At 50.7% G+C, this 23,821-nt stretch overlaps 1 protein-coding gene across 2 annotated transcripts in view; it reads right to left on the bottom strand.

Moving 5' to 3' along the window:
• The window catches only part of LOC126524274 (uncharacterized), a 243,604-nt gene extending 220,889 nt beyond the window's left edge, over positions 1–22,715 (bottom strand). For both annotated transcript variants that reach the window (XM_050172601.3, XM_050172600.3), the window contains exon 1: positions 21,718–22,715. In XM_050172601.3, coding sequence (XP_050028558.2) covers positions 21,718–22,515 — 798 coding nt within the window. In that variant the 5' untranslated portion in view covers positions 22,516–22,715. The remainder of the gene's footprint in view (positions 1–21,717) is intronic.
• Positions 22,716–23,821: the final 1,106 nt, after the last annotated feature.

Below are 23,821 nucleotides of genomic sequence, written 5' to 3'. Positions count from 1 at the left end.
ATTATTCCATCCAAAAGTGCTGCTAGTACCTTCCATACAAAACGAAGGAAGTCCTCAATATACGAGCGCCTGATGCGCGGCAGTGTGCGACGTGAGATGTCCGCTGGCACATATTTCCGCCTGTCCCTGTGACCTGTACAGTAAGTTGCATCGCAATATCAGTTATATGGACGCTCGAACCGCCTTCGTGCTGTTATGGTGACGACGGCGCTACGCGGCCCGCGCACGCCTGGTTCGAAGCTCTTCAGAGGCGGGCAGTGCGATTTGCATCAAAAGCAACAAAGCCAAGTGGACGCAGGACCACGCCCCGCTCAATCAGCTCTGCAGGGCAGCGTTATGGCTCGCGCTGTTGGCTCGAGCTGTGTGCGCACGCCACACGGCTCGGAGCATTCACGGCCACGGAGCATTCACAGCTCTCAGCACAATGGAACGTAAACGTCAATCGACATTTGTCGAATCGTCTGTTCGCTCATGGACGCCAACGGCTTTCCTTCTGTCTCCGCTCATGCAACGTAAATGGATGGATAGATGGATGGATGGATAAAACTTTATTTGATCTACTTGAACGTGGTTGGGCCCCTAGACTCCCCGGAGCCCCCGGGCCGGCATCTCTAGGCGGGCCCGGTCTGCCAGTCAGCGCTGGTCATCCGAGCAAGTGGCCCGAAGAGCGGCCTCCTACAAGGAAAAGGAAGGGTTGGGAACGGGCTCTACCGCCATGGGCTTGAGGCAGCTCCAGAAACAGTGGAATAGATCTGCTCGGGGCGCTCGGCAGGTGGTACATTGTGGATTGTGGAGAATAGGGTTAAATAGATCTTCCAGATAGGGAGAAATAAATGCCTTGGTGTGGATCTGGCGCCAAAGTTAACACTGATGGGCCGTAAGGTAAGGGTGAGGGGGAGGTAAATCTCGTCTACCTTTCGTGTAATAAGTGGTAACATGGTGGTTACGTGTAGATCCACACTCCTGGTTTTTCCATGGGGTTTAGCCAGTGGCCGCCAGGGGTCCGCAGGGAAAGACCTCGGACATGCGCATTAACGCCCTCGTTCCCGGGAACACACTCAAGCCGAGGCACCCTCGTGATAGTCACCGGATGGGGAAGCGAAGGGATGTTTCGTAAAATGTGTGTGACCGTCTTAGGGTCTACGCCTTCAATGCAGTAACGCTATGCACATTGGGAATCGGTGTAGATTTCCGTAATGGTAGAATCCGCGGCCGCGTATGCGCAATTGCTAGTGCCAATACGGTCCCCTCAGCCCCGTCGGTGCGCTTTTTTATCGAGGTAGAGGTGTTAATGCGTCCACCCTCCGTCATGGGAACAGCCGTGACCGTTCCTTCGAGCGGCCCGATCGCGGCGTCGACATAGAGGACGCCTTCGCGATTTTGATGACGGCGCGCGCGGTGGCCAGTCCGCGCCTTACGTCGGCCCGGATAGCGGTGCGAATTCATGTTTCGTGGCAACGCTTTGAGTTGCATGTTAGCCGCGAGTCTTACAGGAATGGGGAACCACGGCTCTTCCATCGGGAGGTCGCCGCTTGGCTCACAACCCAGAGTTCGGGGTAGGTTTCGCCCAGTGGGTGTTCGGGAGAGGCGCAGGAGTTGATCACTCGTCTGTGCCTCTATGATTTGCTGGACGGTATTATAGTGACCAGTCTGTGGGAGGCGGCTAGTGATAGTGCGCACCGGTAGCCTCAGTGCGGTTTTAACCGCCAGTCTGATCAGACTGATCTACTGATCAGACTGATCTACTTGTTTTTGAGTGAGGTGGTGATACGGGAGGTGGTAGGCGAGGCGACCGACCACCAAAGCTTCAATCGTTTGCATGATCTCCTTTTCAAACAGACCGTGATAGTCCGACGCAATCTGGCGAACCAGTCCTGAGATTTGCTTTGTATGCTTATTGAGGAGGGTCAGTGTAAAATCCGCGTCTAGCTTGAGGTGCGCCTTTTTGCAACGCCAGTGGCGGCGCCCCCACTCAAGCCAGCCTTGTGAGACACATTCAGCACAACGCTAAACCTTTCTGTCACTTTCAGTGCTTCACCTGCGGGCGACACCGTCAATATTTGCATCTTGTCCAATATTCTCCGCTTGTGTTCCATTCTGCACGTGAAGAGAGAATTCTGCTATGCCGGATGACTAGAAAAACACCACCAAGATATTTGTTTTCTTCATTGGTAGCTGTAGATGAGTGTTTTCTCTAGGAGTCGAGAGTTGGTTCCTCCATGTATGCTTGCTTTTTGTCTCGTGTCCCGCTTTTTTGTAGGGCCCGCATTCTATAATTGATTTTAGCTCGCTCGCCGAACGAGAACCATCTTTTAAGCTCTTTCTGGGTGTTTGTACGCTATTGGTATTTTACTGTTATTCTACCCTGCTGAATTTCTGAGTTTAATTACGCTGTTTTGTTATAATATCACATTGTGTGTTCTTATCCGTGTTCCGTATTTATTCAAAGGAATAGATGCGACTTCTTTGCCGCCCTCTATAGGTAAGTGGGAGTTGACTTCGCTGCAGCTTTTACTCGTATCCGTCCCGCGCATCTCATCAATATATCTTACACAGGCTCAATAAGATAGATTCTTGGTTGCAGGTACGTAGAAGAGGCCTCTTATCCGTATATTTCGAAGGACTAAGTTATATTTCTGCGTAGAACCAAATTAAAAGACTCGACTCCCAGGAGTCCGTCGCGAAAAAAGAAAGAAAGAACAACATCAGCAGCTGTTAATTCCACTAAATCCCAGGCAGCGCTAATTGGCTGTAAGAACGGACACCTTTGAAATTCATTTAGGAAGGACAATAGTAAGTGCATGTATAGGCAGAGCAGCGTGCTAAGCCCACATGTCGGCAAACCGATCTCGATTCTCCTTCGCGCTAAAGTTTTTTTATAATATGTCACGCGATGCACAGTCTAGTGCAAATGTTGAGAAACTACGGCACATGCAAAAAAAAAAGTGTTTCGTCAAGCACAGCCATGCAACGTGAAATTGTATAAAAGAATGGCGCTGGTAAAGCAGGCGCAAGTCGGCAGTACACATAATTTCACCTTTATGCCTAGGCTGAGAAGATAAAAGAAATTTAGCGGCAACCCTGGTCTTCAGACTTTCTTTTTCACTCGACGGCACATTGCAGCTTCTACCATGTAAACTAAAGCACCTTATTTCCCGCCGGCTCCATTGCTTCGAATTGAGCATCCGTCATAGCGTAGATTCAATACGCCTCACCTAAAACCCCTTAAATTTCGTAAAGTAGTGACACTCTCCTCATCCGCCTTCACTCCTCCTCGTTTCTCCTCTCTTTCACGCACCCTCCTCGACCGTGGCAGCGTAGCAGACGACCTTTCGCAGGGTGAATGCACGCATGGCAAGGCGGTGCGCTTTAAGCGTTCGCGTGGGCTTTCTAGCTCAGAGTAACTTCGTGTACAGCATAAAATTTCAAAACCGGCGGTTATGCAAATTCAGTGACGGCAGATTTTTTTTTTCTGTTTTGACAGCTATACTTTTAAAAAGTATCTGAACGAGCGCTAACGCTGTGCCAGGACTATTCCGAATACCTTGTTGCAAATGGTTGTAAATACGTCATCTACAATCGAATGCCAACATCGTGACCTCCTGCAGCCCGCAGTAGCCTAAACAATCCGCGCCGTCCTTACCATGCGAATTCGGGGCGTGTATCAGCTATGACGTAGAAAGGCCGACAGAGGGCACGAACGAACGCTGCTCCGAAGGTTCGAAAGAGCGTTACAAGCTACAGTGCCGCCAACGTCCGTGCTTGCCAGTCTAAGCACGCGCAAAGGCTCAGAGGTGGGCGCTTCTGCTATTATGTTCCTCGTGCCTCAAAGTCGACACAAATACGCGCGGCTAATCATCGAGTCAGGACTTTACGTATATAGAAAACGAAATCACTTTTTTTTAGTATTCGTTCGCGAAGCGGGAATGCGGGAACAGCGCTTCATTCAGGCTGAAACAACTGCACTGTTCTTTCAAGTTAGTGACTCATCACGAATGACATTTCATCGTGCGGTAGCTCGTGCGTTCACGAAGTGACGTACTTGTCGCGATCCGAGTTGTACTAAGCTGCATGCATTGAGCATGGGTGCGCTCGTTTCGAAATAACATTTGCGAGATATGACTTTAGTGAAGTGATGAGGAGAGCGTTTGATTGATCTGTTCATACAACCGAGAGGCTCGCCGCCTGATGCTTGCGTCGGCGGTTACGCAAATTTGAGGTCAGGAGACTGGAATAACAACATATTGGAATAGCTTAACGTTATAGTCCGCCGCGTCTTTCTTCTTAACCCGTAGCGCTTACGGGACGGTATCGCGAACAGCTTCTTGCGCAGCAAGTTATGGTGATAGAAAATGCCGCGAAGTGACGCAGCACATTCCACAAAGATTAGTTCAAGGCGTTCGCAAACCAAAACAACACGGAACAGCAACGGCGCCATCATGCGCTCTTCGCCACTCCGCAGACGCTTCTCAAGCGAAAATGGCGCTGAAGCGCGACTGTAAACAAACGAAGGTGGCTCAAGGGCCCACGTGATGTCATTAGGCCAATAGCGACGCGGCGTCGGCCTCGGCCAGAGTGCGCGAGGAGGAGGCGGCATTCTTCAAAGCGTGGCGCTACATTACGAAGTTTAAGGGGTTTTATTGCGAAGCAATACTACTTTAGGTCGCACTTCAGCCCGTTCCGTGGCGAGGCGGTGGTAGGCACCATTGACCTTTAGCGTGACCTCGCTGCGTGACGTCACACCACGTGACCTAGAGTGACGTCACACCAAGTGTAAAAACGGGGCCCCATCTCACGTCGTCGCGAGGCGAGGCGGTAGCCACCAACGGCGGTCTAACTCCCGCTCCTCTCACCAGGGACGTGGCGCTGCGCCCGACTCATCCTCGCGTGTCGCGACATCAGCAGCGGCCTCCTCGCAGCCGCCGACGTTCGGCCGGTGTTGAGCATCGAGAACGTCGTCATGCGCTACTTGGACCTCTCGTGCTTCTGCACGATACGGGCGTTCGCCAACGGCGTGCTCAAGTCCGAGATGCACCTGGACGTGCTGGTGCTTAGATGATTCACTGTAAGCCGTAAGGGCTCAACCAGACGTACGCGTTCCAATGCGTCCGCACACGCCGCGCTTCCTCGACGTCGCGTGGCGCCGGACGGAGGAAGAGGGCGCGCACCCAAACGATACACGAGTTGCCGCGCGTAGCCGGGCGTCTCGTCGCGGCGGCGCAGTGATGCTAGCTTGCCATGTTCAAGGCAGTCTAGCCTTCGCTTAACGGCCACGTTAAGCAATGTGTTACATATTAGACAGTTTTAGTTTAGCGTCAGCAACTATAGCGTATGCTATACGCTATAATATAGCGTACGCTAAGCAGCGCACGTTTTCTACAATTTTAGTTGACCGGCGACATCTTCGAATCTCAGAGGCCATATGCCGTTGTTGCGGCTATTTCGCGCCATTAGCGACAGGTGGCGCTGACATCTCGAACGTTTCTTTCGTTAGGTTTCGACTTGTTCGAAACGAGAAGCGATCTCGAAAACACCACGAGGTTATCTATAATACTCTGTCGTCGAAGCGGCCTGAGACTAAGCGAAAGCCATTTACACAGTCGTTTGCTACGAACGAAGTGCATTTTACAAAAGCAACGCCAAATTCAATTCGAAGCGGGCAGCCGGGACCGCCGCCATATATCCCGCAAGCTCCGCAAACCCCGCAACAACGCTAGGGTGACCCGGGCTTGCCTGAACGTCGCGCGAAGAGTCGTTCCGGAAGTGACGTTGGCTTGCCGTGGTCATGTGACGTGTGTCATGCTACTGACGCGAGCGGCAGCTTCCGGCGCGGGCGCAAGAATTCTAGCGGTTGTAGGTCTCCACGCCGCCGCGCGCCGACACGCGAAACAGCCTCCGCGCCTGACGCCGTACGCGCCCAGGCGTGGTGCGGCGCGTGCGGGCGCATTGGAACGCGTACGTCTGGTTGAGCCTTAACACTAGCACAACCCAAGACTACCACCAGCCATACTACCAGCTGATCCGAGAATAACACACTATTGCTTCGCAATCACCAGGCTTAACCAAGCTAAGCCACGGCCGTTTTTTATCCTCAACTATTTGTTTACATTTCCTTATTTATCATTTGTGAAGTCCGTGATTTTGGTCAACGTGTTAAAGCAAGTCGGATGAGTATGTTGTAACTCAAAACAAAGAGAGAGGCACGAAAGAGGAACACAGTGCAGGTATCTATAACAGAAAACGCAGTTTAAAAATGTAGTTAAATGCTTTTGAAATGAGCATGGCGAGTCCCGATAGCGACGTTGTTGCTGATGTTGCGTCAATTAGTGATTGTCCAAGGAAAATACCAACACTTAAGATGAAAAAAAAATTGCGGTTTTGCCTATCAAAACTGCGATATGATTTTGGGACACGCGTTAACTCGAGTAGATAAGGGCGCTATGGTGAGGAAATGACATTGGAGAGTTGCCGAGCCCGCAGAATCTGTCCAAATACTTGAGACCTCTATGGTTTACTACCTTCTCACTAATTGCGAAAGGAAACAGAGAGAGAGAGAGAGAGAAAATAGGTATTGCTCTTTTAAACTATGTATAAGATTTACCGGAGCCCGCCACGAGTTTAAGCGACATCAGGGGCAAAGCCAGGGGGGTGGGGGGGAGGGGGTTTCAGCCCCATTCCCGAAATATTTTCGTGCTGTCCATGAACCGCCGACCAAAACAAACCCAGCCGCCGGAAATAATTCTGAATTTTGTCTAGAATGTCTTTTTCAACCTCAAAAAGACATTTGAGGGCGCACATTGTGAACTCGAGCTGAATTTCGCGGCCACGCCCATGCACCTAGAGTCGCATAACGCAAGGAGCCCCATCCGAGCACAAAGTTTCAAGGGCCTCGCGCAGAGGCCGCGGAATTTACGGAGCGCGTGGATTTCAATTCCGAGACATTATGGCTATAAAGTTCTCATAAACTTCTGATGCGGAAGATGCACTACCATTTCCCAAGTCGTGCTTTAGATTTTCAATTCCGGAACTTTGTGCGCTTAATGTTTTTATAAACGTTTGACGCCGAAGGCACATTGATTTTTTAATGTCGTACGTCGGAACATACAACGAGTTAAGCCAAATCAACATACTATCATACAAGTTGACAAAAGTACGCAGAGAGGTGCGATGAGCCAAAGCGTTGTGGTGGTTCATTTGTGAAGTCACGTCAGAGAAAACAATATCAACATTTTTTTTTTCACCTGCGCCAAAGCATCCATGTCAAGACACTAAAGCCAACAAAGGTAACTACGTTCTTCTTTATTTTTCCACTTTGACTTTTATTCGCGAAGACACATTGAGCCTCATGAATCCCCCTATTTTTGCTACCCGCGGGCTACCAGAGCCAGCCAGAGCGGATGCGTTTTTCTCTTGTTGCCCCCACCACTGCGCGCCGCACTTTGGTGCGCGTTCGGTTTTGTCTGGCCGAGTGGATTTTTGCCTGGCAGAGTTTTGGACGCTTTCTGGGTAGCAGGCGAATAAAAGAAACAATGGTCACTCGCCAGCATCACTGTGGAGACTGGAAGAGTTACAACGCTTTCGCTTGAGCGTAACCTCTCCGGAAAGTCATGTCTCGCCGGTCCAGGATACCGAGCAGTATGCGTATGGTTTTCTGTGGGCCAAGAGTCTCACGTTTTCTCCGATATTCCTTCGGTAGCCATATTGGGTGCCTAAGGTAGGCATTCGATTGTGGCGCAACATGCTTTCCATTGCATTTTTTTTTATTTTGGTGCTCCGGCCCAACAAAAGAAAAAAAAGGATATGTTGCGGCGCAACGAATTGCCGCATCGTGAAAGTTCGATTTTGTTACCTCTTCTTTTGCGGAAAGTAATGGGTCATGGGAGCTTCAATTGCCGAATACTCTTACAATATTGCTACGGCACAATATGCGCGATCACGAAAGGCCAGCAGTGTGAAGACGACGACGACGATTAGAAGCTAGCGCGGGCTGTTGCCTCTTGGCCAAGCGCAGCGTATTTTCCTTGTAAATATATTTGTACATAGCTTTTCGTCTGCGTCTTCCTACGTAACATATCTGGTGGAGGTGGACGTTCCCTGTACCTCGTCACGGAGCTTCGCAGTGGACGGTACGTCGAGCCTTCCTTCATGGCTCCCGGCGACGACAACCCGACTCCGCCGGCTCCGACACCTGCTGCCACTTCGACGACCTACATCACTCTCCCCGCTCCCCGTGATCCTGGCGTATTCTCGGGCCAAGATGGGGAAGACGTCGATGACTGGATCAGCCTGTATGAACATGTCAGCCGCAATAACCGGTGGGACCCTACTATTATGCTCGCCAACGTAGTCTTTTACCTCGGTGGCACACCTCGAGTTTGGTATCGCACGCACGAAGATGAGCTCACCAGTTGGGATTCACTTAAGACACAGCTTCGAGACTTGTTCGGCAACCCCTACGGTCAACAACTTGCCGCGCAGAAGGCGCTTTCCGGCCGTGTGCAGACGTCAACAGAGCCCTATGTCACGTACATTCAGGACGTCTTGGCTCTGTGCCGCAAAGTTGACACCCACATGACTGAGTCAGACAAGGTTTCCCACATCCTCAAAGGCATTGCCGATGACGCCTTCAACTTGCTCGTTTGCAACAACGTAGCGACGGTGGATGCTGTTATAAGAGAGTGCCGCCGCCTGGAACTCGCCAAAAGCCGACGTATTGACCAGCAGTTTGCCCGTCTGCCCAACACCCCAGCGACATCTTCCTGTGCCGACGCTCCTCGTCCCAACAACACTGCCGATGTTACCAGGATCGTCCGGCGTGAGATCGAGGCCGCCTATCCGGCTGCCTTCGACTCCAGTCCCACCAACACATCTGCAGTCACGGTCTCACTGATCCAGGCAGTTGTCCGCCAGGAGTTTGAAAACATGGGTCTTCACACCATCTGCTCGGCCCATCGCCCTAATACCCGCCCGGCTTCTTCGATTTCGCCCCGTCCCGCATCTTCTTACCCACCACGTTTCCGCAACCCATCTGAATGGCGCACTGCTGACGACAAGCCTATTTGTTTCCACTGCCATCGAATCGGGCACATTTCTCGGCACTGTCGTAGTCGCTGGAGTTCCCCGAGCCGGCCTACTTATACTGCCTACTCTCGCCCCTCAGGTGGCCCTTCTCGTCCCTATGCCGCACGCTCCGATAATGCCGCCACTGATTCTCCTGCAACGAACCGCCCCTATTCTCGTTCGCCTTCGCCCCAACGACGACAATCTCGCTCTCCCCAGCCCCGTCGCGCCTATTCGCCGACTCCCTTCGGACGCCGCTCCCAGCCGGAAAACTAGACGATGCAGCGCCTCGAGGTGACGCTGCATTGCTCCCTACGCCGCCAAATCCTCTACTGACTTTGCCCACTCATCTGAACCTTCTTGACGTGCAAGTCGACGGTGTTTCTGTGTCTGCTCTCATAGACACTGGGGCGCATTTGTCCGTAATGAGCGCTGACCTTCGTAACCGGCTCAAGAAAATTATCACGCCCGCCACGACGCCTGTTGTCCGTGTCGCCGATGGCGGAACAGCCCCCGTAATTGGTATGTGTACCGCCCGCGTCTCCTTCGCCGATCGCTCAACAATCGTGCTATTCACAGTCATCGCCCACTGTCCCCACGACATCATCCTCGGCTTAGACTTCCTTTCCGCACATTCTGCTCTCATCGATTGTTCCGCCAGTACTCTCCGCCTTGACCTGCCTGTTCTGGATCCTGCTGAACCACACCCCAGTCGCCTCAGTTCCGCCGACTTCGTTCGCTTGCCACCTTCGGCACTGACCTACGTTGACCTAGTGTCATCCCCACCAGTCCCCGACGGTCACTACATCGCGGCTCCTATGCAAGACGTCCTCCTTACACATGGGATCACAGTACCCCATACAGTTTTATCTATTACGGCGAATTGCGTCTGCCTGCCAGTGGTCAACTTTGGCTTGACGACACAAGTGCTGCCACGTGGGATGTCTTTGGCCCAGCTTTGTTCATTCGAGGATCACTCAGTAGCATCCATTGCAGTAGACGACACTTCATCCGATACTCCTCTACCATCGCAGTCGGCAAATTGTACCATCGCTGACTTACGGAAAATGATTGCCCCCGACTTGCCCTCCGAGCACGCTCGTGAACTCTACCGCGTTCTGTTTTCCTACCACGATATTTTTGACTTTAACGATCGTCCTTTAGCCCAAACTACAGCTGTCAAACATCGCATTAATACCGGCGATGCCCCTCCTATTCATCGCCGCCCGTATCGAGTGTCACCAGCTGAGCGTCAAGTTATTCACGCAGAAGTTCGCAAAATGCTTGCCAAGAACATTATTGAACCATCATATAGTCCATGGGCGTCACCTGTAGTACTGGTCAAAAAGAAGGATGGCTCATGGCGCTTTTGCGTGGATTATCGGCACCTTAACAGGGTTACCAAAAAGGACGTGTATCCCCTACCTCGGATTGATGACGCCCTTGACTGCCTCCACGGTGCTCGCTATTTCTCTTCTATTGACCTTCGCTCCGGCTACTGGCAGATTGCCGTGGACGATCTCGACCGCGAGAAGACTGCTTTTGTCACACCCGACGGTCTTTATCAATTCAAAGTGATGCCGTTCGGTCTATGTAACGCCCCTGCCACTTTTGAACGCATGATGGACTCCCTTCTTCACGGTTTCAAATGGTCCACGTGCCTGTGCTACTTGGACGACGTTATCGTATTCTCCCCAACGTTCGCTACGCACCTCGAGCGCCTCTCAGCAGTCCTGGACGTTTTTCGGCGAGCCGGTCTGCAACTCAACGCATCGAAGTGCCAATTCGGCCGCCGCCAGATTACCGTCCTTGGACATCTCGTTGACGCGAACGGAGTGCAACCGGACCCAGGCAAGATCCATGCTGTTACGCACTTCCCTGTTCCGAAGTGTGTCAAGGATGTGCGCAGCTTCATCGGCCTTTGTTCGTACTTCCGCCGTTTCGTGAGAAATTTCGCCGCCATAGCACGACCACTAACCGACCTTTTGAAAAAAGACGCTCCTTTCCAGTGGGGCGATAACGAGGCCTCTGCATTCTCTCATCTAATCGACATTCTCACAACGCCTCCCGTTTTGGCCCATTTCGATCCTTCTGCGCCTACCGAAGTCCGTACTGATGCCAGCGGTCACGGAATTGGAGCAGTACTGGCACAACGCCAGCGTGGCCACGACCGTGTTATCGCTTACGCCAGCAGGCTCCTCTCACCCGCGGAGCGCAACTATTCCATCACTGAGCGTGAGTGTCTGGCCCTAGTTTGGGCGGTTGCGAAATTCCGCCCATACTTATATGGCCGATCCTTTTCCGTTGTCACAGACCATCACGCGCTTTGCTGGTTATGCTCACTGAAAGATCCTACAGGAAGACTTGGTCGCTGGGCCTTACGCCTCCAAGAATATTCGTATACTGTCACCTATAAATCTGGCCGACTACACAAGGACGCTGACTGCCTGTCTCGCTACCCGGTCGACGAGCCTGACGACGCCGACAGTAGTAGCGCCAACGGCATTTTCTCTGTCCCTGCCTTCGGTAACATCGCCGATGAGCAGTACCGAGACCTATCGCTGCGAGCACTTATCGAGCGTCTGCGCTCTACACCTACCGACGCATCCGTTCGCCGATATGTCCTCCAGGGTGGCATTCTGTATCGAAGGAACTTCCTCCCTGACGGCTCTGACCTTCTTCTTGTCGTGCCAAAACAGCTACGACAGACTGTGCTCTTTGAGATGCATGACGCACCCACTTCAGGACATCTTGGGGTAACCCGCACGTACGACCGCGTCCGCCGCCGCTTCTATTGGCCTGGTCTCGCTCGCTCCGTTCGACGCTATGTTGCTGCCTGTGATCCCTGCCAGCGTCGGAAGACACCTCAGGTGCTACCTGCCGGTCATCTCCAGCCGATCACCGTCCCTGTGGAACCGTTCTTTCGTGTTGGATTAGACCTGCTCGGTCCCTTTCCCACGTCATCTTCTGGGAACAAATGGGTAGCCGTCGCGACTGATTACGCCACCCGATACGCTATCACTCGGGCTCTCCCTACCAGCTGCGCCACTGACGTCGCGGACTTTCTCTTGCGTGACATTATCTTGCTTCATGGCGCCCCGCGACAGCTGCTTACTGACCGTGGTCGAAACTTCCTCTCGAAAGTTATCGCTGACATTGTGCGTTCCTGCTCCATTCAACACAAACTGACTACTTCATACCATCCTCAAACCAATGGCCTGACAGAGCGGTTAAACCGTACTCTTACCGATATGCTGGCCAAGTACGTTTCCAAGGACCACCACGACTGGGACATTGCCCTTCCTTACGTAACATTTGCGTACAATTCTTCCCGGCACGACACCGCCGGATTTTCTCCCTTTTATCTACTGTACGGTCGCGAACCTACCTTGCCCCTAGACACGGCACTTCCTCCTGCTGCGGTCTCAACAAGCGAGTATGCGCGCGACGCCATCGCCCTCGCTGACCATGCACGCCAGCTTGCCCGTGCTCGACTGACGGCCTCACAGACCACTCAGCAGTGTCAGTACAACGCCCGCCATCGTGACGTACAGTTTTCACCTGGTGCGCTCGTGCTCCTGTGGTCGCCCTCTCGTCACGTCGGACTTTCAGAGAAGCTCCTTTCGCGATACACAGGGCCCTACCGCGTGCTGCGCCAGGTGACGCCTGTGACTTACGAAATTGCTCCTGTGGCCTCAACCTCGTCCTCTCCTGTGGCATCTAGTGATGTCGTACACGTCAGTAGGCTCAAGGCCTACTACACTGCTTCCGAGTCCGATCTTTAGTCGCTCCGGGACGGCGCTTTTGCAGCCGGGGGTAGTGCTACGGCACAATATGCGCGATCACGAAAGGCCAGCAGTGTGAAGACGACGACGACGATTAGAAGCTAGCGCGGGCTGTTGCCTCTTGGCCAAGCGCAGCGTATTTTCCTTGTAAATATATTTGTACATAGCTTTTCGTCTGCGTCTTCCTACGTAACAATATTATTGCCATAGCAATTCTATGGACACTCCAGACGCATTCCTGCCGTCGCCGTCGCCCTCATGTTCCGTAAATGTCCAAGGGCAATAACATTGTGACCGCGCGCCGCATGCTGAATGTGCGAATGAAAGCGTGGGGGAGCGGGGGCGAGGGGATAGAATGGGTGAGCCGACGATGGTGGTTCAGTCTTGTGTACGCAACGGAGAAAAGCGGGGAGGAAGCGCGAAATTTCCGGCTACGCCACTGTGCAACACCCGTGGTCGTCTTCAGCTGCCGAGAGGAATAGCGAGCAGAAACAACTGCTGTTGCAGCACGTTGCTCAAAACAAAGAGCGCCCGCGTGGACTGCATCACTCTATCACAGCTACACTATCACGCTACAGGTGTCCGCCACGCTTGACGGTCTCACGCCTCAGGTCAACTCTTATTTCGAAGTTCTTGCGCATGCCTTACGCCCCAGTTCATCGAAAATCGCGGACATATTCAGTTCTGCCAAGATAAGTTAAGCAGAGTGGAGCGATGTTCGCCAAGTAGAGAGAGAGGAAAAAAGAAACGCGAGAGCTAAACGTAAGCATTCGATAGGGACTTGGACACATATTTTATGCGTTTACCATATTGATTTATCAATGTGAAAAAAACTTGCTTTAAGTTACCAACGGCACGTAGCAATTATTGTGCTATACGTTAGGCAATTTGCTGAAGTTGGAACGCCTTACCCGCGTAAAAATTGACAGTCACTTTAGCTTATGCTAAAGAGGATGAAGGCGAAAGCCGGCACGTTCCCGAAACATTCATTACATTACTTCACAATTTCATTACAATGCGTCGTCACTTTCTATTGCTTGTTTTCTCCCATTAAAGTCGTCGGTTCACGTGCCTTAACTACCTGTACCTTAATAACTGTGCATTAATTAACTTCGCCCTAACTACACACATAAGGTCGCGGTTCTACTCGCACCAAAGGTCATGTGTTCGAGTGTCTTAATTACCTCAATCTTAATTATACGTTACCTAATTAACTACGTCTTAATTAACAATGGTAGTGGGTTCGACTACATGTCAGCCGGAAACCAAGTTGGAGATATGGCGGGTTCGCCCATGTGTGCATGTTGGGCCACAGGTTTGAGGGCCTGGATTAACTCTATCCTAATTAACTGTACCTTAATTAACACCACAGGTCGTGCTGAAACTTCTTCGCTTCGGCGGCACGCTTTCTTATACGTTCGCGCCTAATTCGCCCTCATTAAACCAACGGTCGTAGGTTCGACTCCTTCCAACGGTCGTGGGCTCGACTGCCTTAATAAATATCGTCTTAATTGACACCAAAGGTCCCGGTTTCGACTCGCACCGATTGAGGAGAAATGCGCAGGAAAATCTAACCCAGAGAGTCGAATTGTGCTGTCATACCGCTGGCAATTTAAAAGAAGAATGCTGTTCAGACCAACACACAGAACACCTCATCGAGACGGAAAAGGCGTCGTAGCGAGCCAGGAGAGCATTTTACTCCTCGGTTGTCCCCGACTAAGAAAACGTGGGTCATGTTCGCACATATAGCACGCAAGAGAGGAAGACAACGGCGCGGATCAAAGAGCCAAACGGGGGTAGCCAATAGTAATGTTGATGTCCGGAAGGCAAAATACAGCTAGGCCAGCCATGTAATGCCCAGGCCAGAGGATCGGTGTTCTGTTAGAGTGATCGAATGGGTGGTGAGGGAAAGGGCAGCACAGTCGAGGAGGGCAGGTGGCGTCGTGAAATTGGGGAATTCCCAGGAACAGATAGAATCGGCCAGCACAGGACAGCGGTAATGGGAGATAGCCTTCACCCTGTAGTGGCATAGAAATAGGCATGCGATGGTGATGATATCGCACTCAAACAGGAGAGATACGCCGCTTCATCGACCCTATTTGGCTCACTCGTTCGATTTGTTGGCGGATTTCAGCGTACTGCCATCGTCGGCGGCACAACTTTTCCGCTCGCTTCTCTTCGCAAGGAAAGAGACACGACGACTACACTGACAACGAAACCAAACGGGCGCCCGCATTCTGAGCGGCGACCGCGACAGACCGCGGCGAACGGTGCGACGCGGCAACGTGTGTGACACACGAGCGGCCGGCCATCGAAAGTGTCGCGGCCCGACGAGAAGGCTAGCGGGAGTCCGTCGGACGCTCCCCTCTCGCGGAAGCGTGCGGGCGACCGCGCAGCGACGTAAGCGGCCGCCGACCAACGAGAGGTCGCGCGACCGGCAGCAGCGTCGGCGAGCCTTCGCCACCGGGGGAGGCCCGGCTCTTTTGTTTCGCCGCGTCTGCTTCCTCCTCCCCCTCCTCCGCTTCCTCGACGGGATCAGAAACTAAGGCGCGCGCGCTCGACGCAACAATGGGGCGAGGCGAGCCGCGCTGACCCCGTAAACGCGGAATGCCGCGGCAAGAGTTTAATGTCCTGAGAAATGCTATATGCGCGCGCGACGGTGCGGCGGGCATTTTGGCGACGTGAAACGATGGCGAGTTGTTGCGCGGCGGTGATTGCGCCGCTTGCTCGAGCGAGGGAGCGGAGAGCGCGTGTGTGTTTGCGTCGAAGGGCTTTCCTCGCCGCTTCGCGATGAAAACATCGAACTGGAAAACACAGCGGTTTGCTTATTTGTTCTTTTTTTTTGCCGGCTATGTTAAGGAACGCTTAAGAACGCTTCTCACCGCAAAGCACGCATATTGGTGTATATTTCAACGGAGATTTATTTATTTATTTATTTATTTATTTATTTATTTATTTTACATTCTGTAAATCCCTCGTGGGATTATAACAGAAAGGGCAGGTACAATGGTAGGAGTTGCGATCGGGAAAGCACGTATAAATGCAATACGTAATGAGAAGAATGTAAAGTTTCGCTTCTCTAAAACAACAGAATTCAGGAGACGATCACAGATTCAAGATATGAGTACAATTTACGCTTACCTAGAAGAATCTGAAAAGAGAAAGATAGCTAAATTTCCCATCCTAGAGGTGTGCATGTGCGTGTTTACGCGCTTGTGTGGGTGGACAATGCGCACTAGTGACCTCTGAAACGGAAGAAAAAAAAAAAAAAAACTCGATGGCAACAACGTTTCCCCCGATCAAATTTTCGCTTGGTGCCTAAAGCACGTAACAATGGAGTTCAAATATAGAGGAACTCGTGTGATGCTTGAGATTTGACGCGTTCTCCTGCGCGACGCCTATGTGTTTACGTACGCTCAAATACTTGGATGAAAAATGCGTTATGTTATTACGCTAATGCTGCAGTATTTCAATCAAGTATACCTGCCGCTAGGGCGAACTTTACACTGTGCGCGATATAATAGCAGCCCAAGTAAGTGTCACCTGAATTTTGCTCATATTTCGTTTCCCTGGTGCGGCTAACAACTACAACAGCACGTCTTGTCATATCGGGAACGTAGACAGTTTTTCATAAGCGCTTTTTACTGTTGCTATAGTAACGAGTGATCGAACACGCAAACTGTGAAACATGTACACTCTGGGCCGCAGTCGTCGACATCATAGTGGCGTCATGGCCTGATGGAATCCTTTTCCTGTAGTGGTTACGATTACCTTACGCAAAGTCGGCCACTCGGCTGGGTTTATCCGAAGCGCACCATGTAAGCATGCGTGCAGAACAATGTGGTTGTATTACGTGTTCCTTCACCCTAGAAAGAAGCTTATGCGAACGTTGCTTTTACGTGGTATGCCAGTGCGCTTATGTCAGTTCTATTAGAAGCTAGGGTATAATGAGCAATTTGAATTCAAAGAAATTTTCAATCCTAATGCCAGGAGACACAGCAAATGTACTATTCCGTGAGGTGCCCATGCTTTTAACGTATGATAACGCTGTAAGACCAAATGTACAGTGAGAATCAGTTCGTCTGATAGCACTGAGTCGAATAATTAAAATTTGAAGTTAAAATTAGAGAAAGAACGGCTTCAGGGCTGGTCGTTTAATCCCATTCGAAAATTTATCCCCGCTTTCACCGTCAACCACTACGTATCGTGAGCACTTATAGGATGGTAAGAAAAGAGTTACTGCAATTATCGCTACCCAATTTTGATCGGAATGTGCAGCCCGCATTGTGTGAACCGTGGATTGCTCGATCTTTCGTGGTGCTTCCTCTTATATTGAAATTTTATTTTTTGCCGGCACAAGTTGATGCCGACATTGTATTGTATTGTGATGCTTGTGCTGTCGGTCCTGAATCAGTGCCTGTGCCTGCCACTGCTGCCCTCAGGCAGGGTTTTAAGGCCCATGAAGTTGCTGTGAACTTTTTCCTTAAATTCCCGATAAATTGTGCGTTTATGGACATAAAGGCAATTGAATTCATTCTCAAAACGCCGCTTTCATAGTTTCATATTAAGGGTGAAAGGCCCTTGGTTTCATTGAATGTTGTCTGCGACGCTGCATCCGTCAACCATCAAGAATCAGCGTAAATGCAATGAAGTTCAATGGCCATGCAAGAAATGACGTCAAACCAATGTTGAAAATATTTATTCGCCATTATCACAGAGGGGCAATTTTAACTGCCCTCCCCCCTCCCTCCAGCACAAACGGAGCTATATAAAATATTTCGTCTCCATGTACGCCCTCCACCACAACAGAAACTGCAATGTGCCTCCACCACTGCAAAGCTGAACGAATCTCATGCTATTAACACATGAACGTATTGATACCCTTAGAAATATTTTTACGACAGTGGGTCAATTTACTCACGTGTGAAAAGCTTCGAGTGAGCAGCTTCTGAACTACGTGGCATCGCCGCTAGCACCGAGTGAGTGCAACCGAAAGCAACCGAACGTGCCGCAAGGACGACTAACTCAGCACAGCGCTTTATGCACGGAGGAACGGCAACGGCGTAGGCGCTAAGGCAACACAAGCGGGAGCTGAACAAATGTAAATGCGATATCAGATTTGCAGTATTATTTGGCAAGATAAATACTTATTGTTCTTTTTTTTATCCTAGGTCTTCGTACATATACAAAGTGATAATTTCTTCGTTTGACAGAATGTTTTTTTTTTAATTTCATGTCACAGATGGCATAATTGTAGTACTTGTGCTGGGTTATTCAAGGAGGCGGATATTACTTGCACGAGAAATCGAAAGACGCATTCAAGTAATAAGAAATATTCTCTTAATAACTTCTAAAAAATTGCTTTATGGCACATTCTGGTTAAATTATGGGGTTTTACGTGCCAAAACCACTTTCTGATTATGAGGCACGCCGTAGTGGGGGACTCCGGAAATTTCGACCACCTGGGGTTCTTTAACGTGCACCTAAATCTAAGTACACGGGAGTTTTCGCATTTCGCCCCCATCGAAATGCGGCCGCCGTGGCCGGGATACGATCCCTCGACCTCGTGCTTAGCAGCCCAACACCATAGCCACTAAGCAACCACGGCGGGTCACATTCTAGTTTGCGAATTGTAGCCGGTGAGCTTACAAGGCGCATTCACTTAGAACAAATAATCGCAAATGACACCTGTTTCGAGATTTTCATTGGCAAAGTTTGCGATGAGATACATGGACATTGCAGTTACCTTGGTGATTCAATGCATGAAATAACGCTTTGGTAAAAAAGTAAGTGGAACAATAGTGCATTTTTTACCGTTACTTTGATGGCGGATATCTCGAAACCCATGCGATCCTCAAAATTCTTTCGAAGTAGATATACCTTGCAAGATCACCTGCTACAATTCAAATTTGCAATATTTGCTGTATAGTAATCAATTAAAAAGTTCATTAGTGATCGTTCGTGAATTAACCGTTGTTGTGTTTGGGTGCCTGCGGACAACTAATGTCGGCCTCTCTGAATAATCGAGCTCAAGGAATAGAATTACGTTGTCAGCAGCATGAGATTATTTTTTTAATTCTGCACAACCTAAAATATGGTCCTACCATATCTATCTGTTTCAATATGATCAAATGAAAGCACTGATGTCCTCGAATAAGTTAATGAAATAGGACAGCAATTGTTCCGAAGTTTGTACAAATTGCATCTCATAGAACCTTGTCTTGTGTGCGCTCTTTGTTATTTTCTATGTTAACGCACATGTGAAACTGGGGTTGCACTATAGTATTGTTGCACAAGCTCATGGAGAAACTTATTGAAAATTTGTGTTTTAGTAATTTTGGCAAGTTGGTCAGTTAAATTACGCTGTTTGAGTTTTGTGGTCTGTAGTCAAGCACTTTACGTTGCCGTACAAGGTGTGAAACTGATTTTAATGTCTAAAGCTGTTCATGTTTCCAAATACCCTTCCTGATTCTGTTTTACTGATTATTAAATAAGAGACTAATGGAGATTAGCTGTGATAAATGTGAAGAGTTTTCAAATTTGAGTCTAGGTGCGTACAATGGCCACCAGCGCCACATCTTACTGTCGCAGAATTTATAGGAAGTAGGAATAAGGGCACACAAACATTTTTAAGCCTGTTATTCTTATTCCGCCACGTTGCCTTTCCTTTTTCTCACGCCATCTCTCATTCGCGCAATTCATTCTTACACGTGACACGCGCTATTTTACTAATGACTGCTAAGTTTTGCTATATTACTATACGCTTGCTTTCCGATGCAAAAATAATCTATACGAAATTGTCCTCAATAAGCACACCGAGCTTGGCAACGCCGGAAATAGGCTTACTTACCACGCCATCGCTTAATAAGCATACGTGTGAGACTAACCGTGAAAATTGGAACGCATAATTATTTCCGGCTACACAGAGTCCGAAGTCGAGAGAGAGAGAGAGAGAGAGAGAGAGAGAGAGAGAGATAAGGAAGGCAGGGATGTTAACCAGTCAAGAGTCAGGTTGGCTACCCTACGCTGCGCCAAGGGAGAAAGGGGAAGAGAGAGAGAGAGAGAGGGCAGAGAGACGTGCATGCACAGTCATTGATTCAAAGCTGCTCGTGAAAACCAGACGTTCTCGGAAAGCACAAAAGTGACTTCACTCCCTTCTGAGCCGATGATCGGTGAGGACGGTGCTCTAGTACCTGTTCACTCAGAGGACGATCATCTAGTTTGCTCAATGTGTTGGACAAAGATTGTCTTTGTGCTTGAAATTGAGGACAACGGCCCAATAAGTGGTCAATGTTCTCCTCGCATCCGCAAACATCACAATCAGGACTATCAGCCATTCCAATTAGCGCTGAATAAGCTTTCGTGAAGACAACTCCCACCCACAACAGAAACAGAAGAGACGCTTCGCGTAGGTGCAGTCCGGCCGGAGGTCTGAGTTGCTGTGAAGGGTTTACTCTGTGCAGTCTGATGCACCTTGTATGTGCGGTGTTACCCTCTGCTATGGAGAGCGTGTCGAAAAGCCTGAGCCACACACGTTCTAAGTCTCATATGCGCCAACGTACGAACTTTGCCCGCATGGGTGTACTACACAATATCTTTCCGTTAAAGTCAATCTAGCTAGGATTCAGTTCAGTTTATTTCCTTAGGGGCCCCCAATTCAGGGGGTGTTACATAAGGGGAACTCTTTGGAAACCATCGAGAATTATTCTTTATTAGGTGGGTGAGATAGAAATTTTCAAGCTGTCCTCCCGAAAATATAATTCACCGCAGTTTATGTTTGTTGCTCGTATCGTGACTGTATCAGCAACCGAGTTTAGGAAGAGGCGAACACGGCTGTGCTTTATTTAGTTTCAGCCACGTTGCTTACGCGCGCGAAAGCTTTATGCGCAATAATCAGTCAAAGATATTTAATACCCTTACTGGATGTTTGACACTACGTAATAACTTTCGGGAGATTACCTTGAAACATCACCTGAACAAGTCTGATGCTGTACAAAAGTAAAAATATATTTCTTTTCGTTCGGCATTAAAATGAACGAAGTCTTGCAGTCACGAATACAAGCAATAACGACTCAGCGTGGAGCATTGTTCTTGTGCTAATCAAGCTGTATCAGAGAATCTGATTTGCAATGCGACTCTACAACACGACAGTCGAATAGCATAGGGCTACAGAGGACAGTGTATGCCTGAGTATGGTCTCATGCTGTTGTTCGTTGTCATGGTGCTCATCAACCACGAACGGAACACAACTCCCAAACTCTCATTTATGCAGTCAACTAATAAAAATAAACCAATTCGCTCAGTATTTGTCTTTCACATACCTAATTTAGCTAGCCGTTATTTCAGTGCACGTGCCCCTATGACTTGCACCTAGTCATAAATCAGCAGGCTATGAGCGAAACCCTACCACAGTATTCAAGACACGTACTGTGGGTCGCATGGCATTCCACAGCCTTTACCGCATCATGCGAAGTAGTATTTTATGATTTTTACTATATGTAAGCTGACTCTAATTTGTATGCATAGTGTTTCCCAGTGTAGAGTACGTTTTACATTCGCAAATACGAACAAGCATTCAATATGATTGGGATGTCTCATCATTTTTTTCTCTGAAGCAAAGCAATACATTCACTCTACGTCGACGCAATGGATGCTAGATGCAATGTCAGATAACATGGCTGAGATAGAGATATGCCCTAAAGTTCGAAACCTGAGCGTGCGCTTAGACAGGCATGAACGCTGTATGCATTAATTTCGAGCCTAAAATTCTAACGGTTCCAAAACTACCTAGTGAATGCGCTACGGGCACGCAGAAGAAAATCTCGCTGCCGAAAACTTGGCGAAGCTCTCAAGGGAAGGCGCACTAACTGACCTCGTAGATGGCGGCCACGATGCGATGCCTGTGCGTCCGCGCGATGAGCATCACCTGCAGGTTGCTGGCGACGATGAGCGACGCGGGGAAGACGAGCGCCAGCCACACGTAGCTGAGCGCGTATCCCAGTCCCACAGGCGACGAACTCGCGGTCCCGGCTTGCACGTCCTGGCTGCTGCCTGCACACGCTGCCACGCAAACGCATCGCGATGGACCGTACGAGTAAGGACACACTCCCGCTAGGGGGGGCACAGCCGCCCCCGCTACGACGATCCAGGACACGCCGAGGAACGCGCACGTCCGCCGCGTGTTCACCAGGCGCGAGTAGTGGAGCGGCGTCGCGATTGCCGCGTACCGGTCGCAGCTGAGGCCGCACAGCGTCCACACCGCCACGGCAGGCACGACGGCCCACAGGACGCCCTGCACGTAGCACGCACCGGAGGAGTCGATCACGTCCGCCGGGGCGGAGAGCCCGCCGAACACGGCGTTCGACCCGAGCACCAGCAGGCAGAACACGCTGTCGACGAACGCCAGGTGCAGAAGGAGCAGGCTGTTGGCCGTGCGGAACTGGCGCTGCCATAAGAGCACGACGAGGATGTACGCGTTGAGGACGAGTCCGACGGTGGCCCCGAGGCTGGTGCAGAGAAGGTGCACGGGTGACGGTCCGTCGACGGCCGCAGCCGCCTCGGCGCTCGCCGAAGTCGTCGCCGCATCAACATTGAACCAGACGTCGTAGCTCCGAGTGACGAGCCCCGCGCTAGCGTTGGAGCTGCCGCCAGTGCCGGCCGCGCTCCGCATGCCGTCCGCTGTCCGCGACGGCGACTGAGGTCGGGCGGCGGACGGCGCGAGCCGCCGGCACACCGCCTCGCGCGCCGCCGGCGAGCGACGAAGGGAGCGGACTGCCCTCGCCCGCGCTTCGAGCGAGCCGCGTCTTCAGCTCGCTGGCCCCGTTCTCCGACGGCAGCCGTGACTGCTCTGGCGGGCAGCTCGCTGCCGGCGAGCGACGCGCTGCACGCCGCTGCCGAGCAGCGCTGGAGCGGCACACGCGCGAGCTTCGAGTGCTCGGCGGGCGCCCGCCTACTTCGCAGCCGCCCCCGTTCGCCTCGCTTTTGCGCTAAACGCTCAGCAGCCGGTGCTACGGTTGGACGCGGTTGCGGTCGTAAGGCCGGCAGCAGTTCCTGCGTTCTCTTCCTCCTCTCTCTGTTGCTCTTCTGCCCGTCATCGGTAATAGAGGGTCGCCTCGGCTCATCGAGTTCGTGCGCGATCTATTGCTGCGTTAGTCGCGTTCCCACTTGTTGCGTGCGCGCTTTGGAGGCTGCTCGACGGGATGCCCGTTCGACCACAAAAGCGCGCTTCCGCTACCGATGGTAGAGTTACGAGAACAATAGAAGCGTCGAACCGACTCTTCCTACTGGCGGCGTTGTGAATCGACGGCTAGCGTGGGCCTGTATGCATAGTGCAACCGTTAGTGGCCACGTGTCTATGATCGACGAGCGGACGCAAATTGCGTAACTGATTTCCGGTGCAATGATATAGTGCAGCTGGTGCTGCGCTTGAATAATGTCGCTCGAATTACGCAAGAAGCCCTGCAAGCTAACCCGACATTGCTGGCTAGCCAACCATACTAAGTAATATTTATTGCTGCTGTAATACGAGCATGTTGTTTTAGAATTGACAGAGTTTCAAAACTAACGCGTGTTCCACAAACTAATGCCGCCTCTTGACTAGATTACTTGGTGAAACACACATGATTGCGGTACAAATCCCGATGCGCTATTTTCTAACTTTTCTCTCATTTAGTATACGGTGCATCTTTCAACGGAAAAAGCAAGGCTGCTCACATTTTAAAACATGCCTGAATTTATGCCGACAAAATGTGCAACAAATGCATTGGCATTCCACAGATTCCAATGGAGCATGGTGCCGGGAAGACTTTTCGAGCAAAGTAACGTTCGGGACGCCAGTGCAGGTAGCCGAGCCTTTAATACCGAAAAATGTTGAAGCTAGAGCTAGCCCTGGTATTTGGAATGAAATTTGCATAAACCGATCACTGTTATCTTAAGCTGTGTAGTTGTGCATACGAACTAGAGTGATAAACCGCAAT

Source organism: Dermacentor andersoni, chromosome 3 (genome assembly GCF_023375885.2).
Source record: "Dermacentor andersoni chromosome 3, qqDerAnde1_hic_scaffold, whole genome shotgun sequence".
Classification (NCBI taxonomy): Eukaryota; Metazoa; Arthropoda; class Arachnida; order Ixodida; family Ixodidae; genus Dermacentor; species Dermacentor andersoni.
This window is presented reverse-complemented; position numbering and strand designations above follow the sequence as displayed.